This window comes from Polyodon spathula, chromosome 7 (assembly GCF_017654505.1).
Source record: "Polyodon spathula isolate WHYD16114869_AA chromosome 7, ASM1765450v1, whole genome shotgun sequence".
In the NCBI taxonomy this organism is placed as follows: Eukaryota; Metazoa; Chordata; class Actinopteri; order Acipenseriformes; family Polyodontidae; genus Polyodon; species Polyodon spathula.
This window is the reverse complement of record NC_054540.1, coordinates 16,630,509-16,641,838: the sequence shown is the minus strand read 5'-3', so window position 1 is coordinate 16,641,838 and position 11,330 is coordinate 16,630,509. Positions and strand designations below refer to the sequence as shown.

Here is an 11,330-nt window from a genome sequence, read left to right as displayed (position 1 = left end):
GCACCAATATTTGTTAAAATACCCTTATTTCTTATTCATTTCTTTTCTGAGAGAGAGAGAGAGAGATTTCAAATTGTTCTACTGCTAGTTGGCTTTCATTTTTTCAATTTGAGCGTGCTGTTGCTTGCTGATGTTTATTTAATTTATTCTAAGTTTGACTTTCATCTGGTCGATATTGTGTAGGTGCAAATATTTTCACCAGTCTTGTTATGTTCTTTTAAAGAGTTATAGCTAACAAATCTAGTATGGTACCAGATATAGTTGTCCCAACAGACATGTGGTCCTTCTACACAGCTGGTCAGTAGTTTTAGGGTTAACTCTATGTTCCAATAGATAGATGACTTCTGTTACTTATAGGGATTCCAATCACTCCATCCAAACATATACATCATAGAGGTAAGTTGAGAAAAAAATTCAAACCAGACAGCATATCTTTTTTTAAACTATAAATTGCATAATACAATACATATTTTAAACCAACATTCAAAAATATAATATTGTTGAATCAAGTTTTGAATTTGATAAAATGCTAAGTGATTTTTTAGATTTGTAAGAATTAATATATTCAGAAATAATATATCCCAATTGTTATATACTTTATTCAATTGTCAGATTCACAGGCGCTGTCGAAAGCTGTCAAGATGAGGAACAATGTAATCTTTGTAATGTCCATCAATGAATCCCTTCCCACTGTTGTGAATAAACCAGCAGTAGACATTAGTTCCATATACTTTGTCTGCCCTATAATCTTTTTGCCAGCCTCTGTTGGGGGATAAAATAGAAAAAAATTAATATTAAAAAAGGAAATAAAGGCGGGACATTTTTATTTTTTGCTACATCTGATGTATTGACATTATTTGAAATATTAAAACTAGGTTAGCAGTCCAGTAACAGTACATTCAAATTAACAAATAGCTGTTGCTTTGTAAATTCCAAACAAATACCCTGTGATACTGGATCTGAAAATGGAAAAACTGACCATCACATTCTTTATAATACAACCAAATGACAAAAGGCTTTAATTAAATTTTTAAAATTCATGTATAATATAATTTTTTCTGCAACTGGAAAGAATGAAGGTTTTTTTCTTTTTTTATTACTATTGGTGCCACCTGACTTGATCATGACAGTTAAGAAATATTATAGTTGCAATACACAATACAATATGCATTGATATAGCTGTATCTATTTATCTTTTCTTCAGCAAGCATAATTAGCATTTGATTTATTTTTTTAATGTAGTAACACAAAAAACAATGGATCTTTTTTTCACAGATAGACTAACCTTTTGATGCTATAATTAGTGAACTGTACTGTACAATAAACAGAAAATACTTTTTTCTACCACCAAAAGAAAGATTGAATAAGATTTCCCTGGATAAACAGGAATTGGTTATTTTTTTTCCAAGATGGTTAATAGCCCTTTAATAAAAGTGATGGATGACATTAAAGGATATGCTTATTAGGGATGATTAATGGTGTGAACTTTTCAAATAAGCCTGCATGTCTCATACCTGGTTACAGCAAGTTTATGTCCCTTGACCTCCATTGTGGCCTCAGGTTTCTTTGGATCTGATCCAGGGTGCACATTGAATACCTTTACCTCGGGTTCATTGAAAAACTGGCCTGAAACAAGCAATACAAAATGCAGCCTTAGAGTATTATTATTTGATACCTCATGTGAAGGACACATATTCAAACAGCACACATCCAAAAGATATCTAAAGTGACCCATCTGGCTGCGTTGTCTACATTTTAGCCAGAAGGCATCAGGTACAGCTGAAACTGGCATACCTGTGAGTATCCAGCCACTTTTTAAATGAGGTGAAATAGGCACAAAATTACTTTTTACAGATTAAGGCTGGCCTAAAAATAGAGGTTATGTCAGTAAAAAATAGTGTTACCCAGGTATATATATATATATATATATATATATATATATATATATATATATATATATATATATATATATTCCAAGTTTGAGTGGTTGATGTCAAGTGAATCTGGTTTTGGATGAAGGCTACTTACCAAGTAGTCCATGTACTTCAGGTGAGAACATGTTGGTGTGAGGAGAGTAAACTCCCAGGAAGTCCACGTTGACTGGGTGTTTCTTCCAGACACGGTGAAGCAGAACCATAAATGATATTTCTTCATTCACACTGACTGTGACATGAGTGTCTTTCTTGATGGAGATCCTAACACTGAATCAAGAAAAGGATGTGTCTGCAGTACAGCTGTACAGTATATTGCAGTTTACGTCTTTTAAGAAATTAATTTTTTCAACTCACCCATTTTGTGTCATGTTTCCTGTTTCTTCCCAGGTGAAGAGATGGGCATGCTTCCCATTCGTCACAGAGATGCGCTTGGTACTGATCTCTACTTTCATATCCTGTTTTTTGTAGTAAATTGCAATTGTTCCAAAAAATGTACTCATCTTCGTTTCTTCTTGTTTCTTGGCTCCAATCAGTTGACCGTTAACCACAACACCTGCATATAAACAAAAAAACGGAGTTTTTCAGAAGAAAAACTCTGAAACAACATCAACACAAGATGACTGCATTCGAATAAAATGTTGACTCCTGAAGTGACCCTCATTTCCCCAGACCCAAATTTGTTTCTTTAAATCCTCTGACCCTCATATACAGAATATTCTAAAACCCTCAATGTGTTCAGAAATACACTGTAGAAAACGTCATTCTGCACCGTTGTTTACCAAAGACAAAATCCTAAATAATTTTTTCAGATCTGCAAAACAACAAGATTTAATACACTACCTTAACATGTTTTGTTTAATTAGTAATTACAATTAAATAACCTAAGCATTATTACTTTATAGCAATGTGAACCTACAATAGCAGTTTGCCATTAAAACAACAACGTTGGAATCATCAGAAAATGAAAAGATGATCCATACAAAACCATATTGTTCATGAAAATATAAATTAACATACAGGTAATAAACTATGTTAATGTCTTACCTAAGTCAAGGTCAGACACCAGGTTCAGAATTTTGCCGGGCTCAGAATCAATGTTGAAACAGATATCCTGTTTACTCTTTGGCAGGTGAATAATGAAGTGAGGATCGTTTTCAACTGGAATGTAGATAATCCATGCATATGAAAAAAAGAACAAAACACCAAGAATGAGGTAATGGTACAAATCTTTCACATTATTAAAAAAAAAAAAAAAAAAAAATGTTTATTTTAACTTTTGACACCCTGTTTCCCAATGCTGTACCAGTATTAAAGGTAATTTATCAATTATAACTAATATCTTATTTTGTTCCTTCCACTGTATAATAAATACCCGATATTTCCACAAAACATCAACTAAATGTACGAGATGTGTAATACCCAGTGTGATGTGATTCGGCAGCGCTTCCACCAAAGGAGGAGCTATCTGAGCCAAGGGGGTTGGCTGCACAGTTGCAAATGGTGCCCAAGGAGGAGGGCCATAGGTGAGCTTGCCTTTCCTTCCCAAGGAACCTAAAAAAAAAATGCTTTGAGAATTGTGTAGGGAACATAAAAATGAGTTGTTTATTATTATTATTATTATTATTATTATTATTATTATTATTATTATTATTATTATAGTGTAGTAGAATGACCCCCCTCCTCAGATGTCACATTAAAATTCACTTTTACAAAAATTAATTCTTATTTGGTTTATGCAGAAAGTTACCGCCACCTGTGCAGCAGCCCTGTTTGGGATCCTTTGGAGAATCAGCCAGTAGCCTCTCATCTCCACTCTCACTCTCTACCAGCATGGCTGTCATTGGTGTGACAAACTGATGCTCCAGTGCCATGCTCACAATCCTCTGGGTTATTTTCCTCTTCTTGGCAGCTGTTGAAGCCAGTGACCTATTTATAGAGTGAAACATGTAGTAATGACTTGGTCGTTTCCATAATTCCTTTCCACAGTATTCTGTGGCTATATATGACATTCTAAAAACTAAGCACCTGCGACCCTTATTGAACATATTATCAAGGTACATAAAGGCTCGTTTCCAAACTGACCTCTCAGCTAAAAGCTGGTTGACAGTGATGTAGGCCCAGAGTTGCCTGGCAAACCCGGGGTTCACGTGTCTCTGCAGGGCCAATATCTCATCAAGTTCATGGACATCCGCCTCTGCCTGAAGGGACAGATCCATTGTACCCTGAAAAAAACACAATGTTTGCTCAAACAGATTCATTTTATTACTTCTGATTACCAAGTGGATGCAATCATTTCCATATGAAAATAGAACTAATCATCATCATCAAGCACTGCCATGTATATATATCTTCAAATAACAGCATGTGTGATACGTACAGAAGAGGCTGTAATAACACTCTGCAAAACAGAATATCCATGTGGTTCAACTCTGCCAGCAACCACAAGCTCCGACCCACTGAAGTACTTGTCAAAACTGTTCTGTGTGACATCAGTTACGGCTTCATCAGGGTACTCGATTAAAATCTTCCTGAGCAGAGGAGAAGAGACTTGTTGGTAGAATTCCTGCAGAGTGCCAAGAAGATAACAGTGTCAGGACACTTAAATACTCACTGGCAAAAGATAAATCTGAAGATCTATGATACGTGTTACAGGGGCAGAGGCTGGGTGCGAACCAGTGGCCACACACACCGCAAGCGAGCGTCTTAACCACTATGCAAAATAGCCAGGATCCTCTGCATTTGTGGTTATAGATCTGCACTACACTGCCAATTACACACATAAAGCAATGACAAAGTAACAATACATTGACTTGCCTGACAAACCTAAAAGTTTATTGCACAGAGGATTGTATGACAAAACTGTATCAACCCTATAACGTATGAAGGAAGATTATGGTTCCAATGTGCAATGGCCTTAATATGTAAAAGAAAAAATGTATGAACAATTTCACTATCATTTTTTATTTCCTCATGTTGTTCAAATATGGTTAAAGTCACTAACTTTGTCATCCTTAAAATCTTCCTAGTCCACTGGCAAAAGTCCACTGGCATTACTGTTTAGATCTTTATTACTGAGTTCATTGTGTGATTCATTTTTAGCTAAGGAAACACCAAAAGGCCAAGGACATTTGAACAGGTTAGTGTGCCTGTGGCAGGATAAATAGTGATATTTGTGTGTGGGAATGTAAGGTTGGCAGGGATGGGGTTAAATCTGTCCTCATCATTAATCACAGGTGTGACCAATCCCCAATTAGGTAATTGAGTGCTAACTGGAGGGAGTGGCCATGTGTATAAAAAGGGGAGAAATCCTTTCTACAGCACCTTCAGTTGCTGAGAGGCATCCTGATTGGCATAAATCCTCTGAGCTATTCCCCGATTCTCCAATGCAATCCTCTCCAGGAAATCATAGTCCACATCAAATCCGATCCCAAGAGAAAAGAGGGAGAACTCGTCACGCATTCTTTTCTTCACATTTTTCTGGATGGCACTCAACTTTATCTCCCCTTGTAGTTGGAGAAAAAGAAAAAAACAGGAATATCGGTCAACACACTATCAATTAATGTTGAAAGAGATTCAGATGTCGAATACAGATGCCAACTGAGCTTCAGTTACATTTTGTGCCTTATCATTAAGGCCCAGGGTTCCTCAAATAAAAACTGAACCGGTTGGCCTGATTGACAATGGAAACAAAGACCTTAACATTAGAACAAGATCCTTCACAGTTGTTAACCCTTTAAATTACTCAGTTGATATAATAAGAATGTTGGTTCCATTTTTTGTAGATACATAAAACACTTTATTTTTGTTATTTTTTATTACGATTCTATACTAACTATATATTGCTGCATGGCAAATGAATAAGTGCATTGTAGTTTTGCATTTACTTGTGTGCCAGTTATATGCAGGTTGCAATGGCAGGTCTAACAATAAATATAGTATTTGGCATGAGTGTAAATGTCATCTATAAGCAAACTACAAAAAAGAATAAAGAGCATTGAGCTTACCAACAGTAGGATCTCCATCAGAGACAAGAATAATCATAGAAACTGAGTGAGGGTCTATGACTCCATAGTTCATGGCATTAGAGAGCATGTGAGTGGCTCTTAGAAGTGCCTCATTGATATTAGTACCTGAATCAAAAGAGATTGTCAAAAACTGTTTAGATGGTATTTCATTGAGGGGCTCAGTAACTATCCAGTTAAATTGACTGATTGAGTTTGACCCAGCAGGAGTGTGTTTATTTACAAATCTGGAAAAAAGGTCCTTTGCCGACTTCTTTAATGAATAAATATACATTTGATCTAAACACATGTTACAAAAGTAAAAGCTTGTTTCTGCTGAGATGTGGTCAGTAACTTCTGTGACTGAAATGGATCAATTTCGAACTATTCTAACAAAATGCTGAATACTTGTATTGGGTAATGTATTAGGTTACTGTTAAAATAAATGTATTAAACACACCGCTATGACTTAGTCTTCCCTTGCTGTTTTAACATGTTCCACTTTATTCAAAATGCAAGTATTTATTACTTTCATTACAAGTCCAGCAGAATGTGTATTCTTTTAAGCTTAGGTGAGGTGCTTGGTGCTTTGCTGGGGCCTGAGATCTGATTTTGTATGTAGAACAGTAATTCCCATAACTACTCACCTCCATTAGGCTGGATTTCCTGGATGTACTTCTTCGCTTCAGAAGTCTGGATGGAAGTTGCTGGAACCAACTCGTCACTCCAGCATCGAACATTGTGGTTAAAGTCAATGACACTGAAGAAGTCATCATGGCCAAGGTCATCCAGGATGGTCTGCATTGCCTGAACAGTCTAAATGCAAAGGGAGAAAATCATTGGTATTGTAAAGCATTATATGCCCCCTGCTGTACGTTAGCTATATTTTCCATCAGTTCAAAACAAACTATCATATGCACATATTTAAATTCTCATTGTTATCTGCTGTAAACCATATATTACATATTTAAAACACTGAAGTACAGAAAAAGGATTTAGGTTTCTAATTATAGCAGGAATGCAGAAATACCACATCTGTTCACTCGGGGGCAGTATACTACTAAACTACAAATTAATATATCATGCTTTGGAAAGACTGCCTTGCATGACTTTAGAAAACTGATGTATGCTCAGGGTTTAACATGAATTGGTGTTTAACTGATTTAATTGTGTCAGCTGAATAGAAATGTATATATTTGTTCACAGGTTAAAGGCTGCATTAAGTAACAGCATGTGAGGTGCAATCTTGCTTTTTTTCAGTGGTGCAGATGGTCTAAGTTGAATCCACTGATACAGTGGAGAAGGCCCTGCCTTTAGAGTTAAAAAAAAAACACTTGGTGCTTAGCAATGTATTTTGGGCCTCTTACCTGTTTCATCTTTAATCCCCACATAGAACCACTGACGTCAATGACAAAAACAATGTTCTTGGGAAGAGGTGACAGATTGATGGGAGCAAAAAAGTGCACAAAATATCCATCGGAGACCTATGGAAAGATGTGAATAAACATAACTTTTGTGAATAAACATGAGTTTGCATATGTTGTGCATAAAACATTAACTATTACTTTGAATCTTAAATGGGGGTCTCCTGAATGTGATCTAACTAGTGTTAACTTCCAGACAAATTCCATAAAATTCTATAAATCTCTAACATTTCCAAAAAGCAAAAACACATGTTATGAACCTAAGTAAACTTACCTGTAGATCTCCACCATTGCTTTCTCGGATCACGTCGTATTGCACTGTAAAGTCTCCCTCAACAGCAGTGGAAGAACAGTTATGACATTTACGCTGCTGATGCAGAGTCGGCTTAAAACAAACATGCGCCTGAAAAATAAAATATAATGTTATCTTAATCACTTTGGATATGACACAAAGCTAGTTATGGGCTGATTTAAGGCATATGGACCCTACTTTATAGCTTGTGCAAAGGCAAAGTTATGTTTTCAGAGAGGAGTAAACGAAGATTAACTATGATACAAGCAATAATTATTTTTTGCTTGTATTCTATTGCAGTTGTTTATTTATCTAAAACTTTGCCTTGAAAGCGTCAAAATACAATGTTAAAAATGCTATAATATAGATTTTTTTGTTCATTTTTTCCATTAAATATCTGTAAGTTTACAAAAACCTAAATACGCTTTCACACCTGTGACTATAAATTAGGAGGAATATGTTAGTAAATTCACAAAATTATAATTAGTGGCAAATATTTTCTGCAGTTCAGCAGTCTTAAGGTTAGAAACTTTAAAGATGGTGTTTTTTTTTTACCTTCTGATTTGAGGTAGTGACTTTGATGAGTCCTTCAAAGTGTCCTCCAAGGGAGTTTAGTGCTCTAACGAAAGCAATGCCTTTCGGTTCATAAATGTAGACATCCACCTATGAAAAACAATTGTTAAAATCATACCTCACTCATTTTCATATGTTATAAGAAAGATAAATCACTCCTTTTCTGGTATCAGACATACATTTACACCTGGATTGGTAAATGTATAACTGCAAAAATATAGGTAAATATACCTGAAATTGTGGAACTAGCTTGCCAGGTTGAAGGTTAAGATTATATTCATAAACTCCCAGTTTTCTCTGCATCATTTCCTCGTAGTGTATTTCAAACTGGATCTTACTTCCTTCAGGGACATGCACTTCAGTTCTGAACGTTTCCATATCATTAGAATTTGTTCTGAAACCATCAATTGGGAAATTTAACATGCTGCCAGTATATATTAGTATTTAATTTTTTTACCTCATTCATATCCTATTAATATAGATACATAGGACTTTGTATACTTAACTGGACATTTGTTAAATAACATGTCCAGCATTATAGCATAATATTAAACTTTCTTTCACCTTACTATTCCAGCAGCCTTCCCCCTTGCTCTGGCCTTTGCATAGAGGCTTCTAGCGACTGTCTTTTCCTTAACAGAACCAATGAATGTGATCCCATTCACATTCCTGCAAAGGGATATAGAGAACTTTAATTAAATGCAACATTATAGGAGGTTTGCTCATTGAAAATTCATACCCACACATTTTAAATTAGCAACAGTGTGACAGATTTATAACTGCAATGTTTATAAATAACTTTGGCTCTTAAAATGAGAGTTAAGCAAATAAATCCATTTATAATGAGGTATTGGGAAAACAAGGAACTCACATAGTGAAGTTAGAGATGAAGGCACTTTTAGGTATTTGCACGTTGAATACAACACTCTGTGCATGCTGGGCTGTGTTGACCACTCTACTGCAGATTGTGGTGTGAGCAAAACGGGAGGTGATTCTGGCCTCCACTTTATAACTGTGGATGTGGATTCCATCTCCAGTTTCTACCTAAAACACAAAACAAATGTAAAATCTCTGATCATTATTTATACATTGTAAAAAACAATTCATATGGTTTGATTTTGGTTTTTCCACCAATAAGCACAGGTGAGCTAATGACTTGTAGCACATAACCGTTTTCTCACTGGAAACCCACCTGGTTTACAAAGCCTCTACACAGATGTACAGCGATTAGATTTGTTTAAGAATCATCAATAATCACTATGATTTAGAATTTGACCCAAAACTTCTTCTGACTTAGCCAGCTTTAACCAGCATTATACTATTATGGTCAGTTGTAAAGCAGTCCATTTATTTGTTTTAATTTCCAACCAGACCTGCTCTGTTTTCTCATTAAAAAATAAATGGAAGTCAAAAGGCTGGATTCAAGATGTTTTATATGGATCATGAATAATATTTTCTTCAAAGCAAAACCATAAAAGAAGTATAATCTTGATCAAGCTCTGTGAATGCAGGCCCTTATTATGAACTTGTTATTGATCTCAGTCTCTCCCTGAAAGCAGTATAAATATCCATTCTCTCTTTTGAATGGGTTAAGTGTAATGCAATGTGTAAAAACATTCACCAAATATGATTATCTTTGATGTGATGAATCTTGAAATAAAAAAATGAACAATACTTAGCACTGTGGTAAATACTACCCCTATTGTAACTGACAGAAACCATTATCTAAAGGCTGAATTGTGTTATTAAAATAAAAATAAAACATGCTTAACGCTTAAAACCTCAAAACTAAAAAGGATTGAAAGGACGCAAAGGACACAATTGAGGTGTTCATGAATCTGAACAGTAGATCAAAGCAAAGAGACACTGTGAGGACTTTTTATGTTTTTCTTTTTCTCAGTGAAGTCAATAACCTGTCAGTTGCAACAATGTCTCTAAACCAAATGATTGATTTCTAGATACTCTATTACCAGAGCCACAACATTCTTTCTGTCTCAATAACAAAATGAAAAATACCTCAAATTCTTCGTTTTCTACTTCATCAGCAGTGAATATACTTCTCTTGAAAATACCAAAGACACAAATGTTAAAACAAGCACAGAAATATTGACTTTCAGTTGGTTTATAACATATAAGGAACTGTTTTTAATTAACGGTAAGCACATATCCCTCTAAAAGAGGAGAGTCAAAGAATTAGGCACAATTGACACATAACATTTCTATATTTTAGGTAATTTTAAAAAAGTAGAATCTTAAGTTGATAAAATATGGAATGTTATTAGGAAACAAATATAAATATACAAAATGCATTTCAAACACAAAATGTATTTCAAAACCACTTTTTTTTTTTTTTTAATTTACATTTGCATTAATTGACAAAAATAATGAAATTACACATATTGGTCTGAATGTAACATTTTTTTGCAGATTTAAGAATGAATAAATTGTGCTGCAGAAGTATGTCAACCCAAATTTGAATCTTCAAATCATTTCAGACAATTGAGTTACCATGGACTTACTCGGTTTCTTTCATATCTGTTAATCAGCTTTGGTGGAGCTTGACCAGAAGTCTTGATGCTGCTTTGCTCTTCATCTTGTCCAAGTCGTGTATTCTAATATATAGAGGACCAGTGTTAATGAAAATCTTTTTATTCCCAAATAACTAGCTTCATTTCACAGACAAGTAATGAACCTTTTTTTTAAATGCATTCACTGCAAGAATCCCATAACTTTAGGTACATTTTCCCTTTTTTTCCAGACTTCAGAATAAAAATATTTCTCTGCATGTGGTATTACTTTTAAAAAACAACTATTTGTCAGCATATATTTACATACAAATAATTTTGATGTAAAAACATCAATCCATGTATTCATATTATTACCTACAAACTATATATTGTAACACAAAATGCTTACATAAAAATCTCCAATTTCTTCAACAAAAAAGTCCAAACTACTTGCTTTAGACACAAATAATAGACCGATAAAACACACAAGGTGCATCATTTTGCCTGCCTGTCTGCCTGCAATGGCAATACAAACAGACAGTCTAAGTTGGGCAGTGCTCCAAGCCAGGACAAAGTAAACTGAATGATGAAAATGAAAA

At 34.8% G+C, this 11,330-nt stretch overlaps 1 protein-coding gene across 2 annotated transcripts; it reads right to left on the bottom strand.

The window, feature by feature from the left end:
* Window positions 1-431: 431 nt before the first annotated feature.
* Window positions 432-11,330, bottom strand: itih2 (inter-alpha-trypsin inhibitor heavy chain 2). Of its 2 annotated transcripts, none has more exons than XM_041254732.1 (21): window positions 11,141-11,330; window positions 10,744-10,836; window positions 10,241-10,285; window positions 9,096-9,268; window positions 8,789-8,893; window positions 8,456-8,618; window positions 8,207-8,314; window positions 7,634-7,762; window positions 7,303-7,419; window positions 6,583-6,751; window positions 5,939-6,064; window positions 5,256-5,437; window positions 4,312-4,497; window positions 4,017-4,156; window positions 3,682-3,860; window positions 3,354-3,485; window positions 2,979-3,092; window positions 2,289-2,487; window positions 2,029-2,201; window positions 1,515-1,626; window positions 432-762 (listed from the first exon to the last, which is right to left on the bottom strand). In XM_041254732.1, exons 1-21 carry the CDS (start codon window positions 11,228-11,230, stop codon window positions 615-617), a joined length of 2,883 nt encoding a protein of 960 aa, XP_041110666.1. In that variant the 5' UTR covers window positions 11,231-11,330; the 3' UTR covers window positions 432-614. The 2 variants fall into 2 exon arrangements, with proteins under 2 accessions (XP_041110666.1, XP_041110667.1); XM_041254733.1 differs by having other exon boundaries at window positions 3,688-3,860; window positions 11,141-11,329.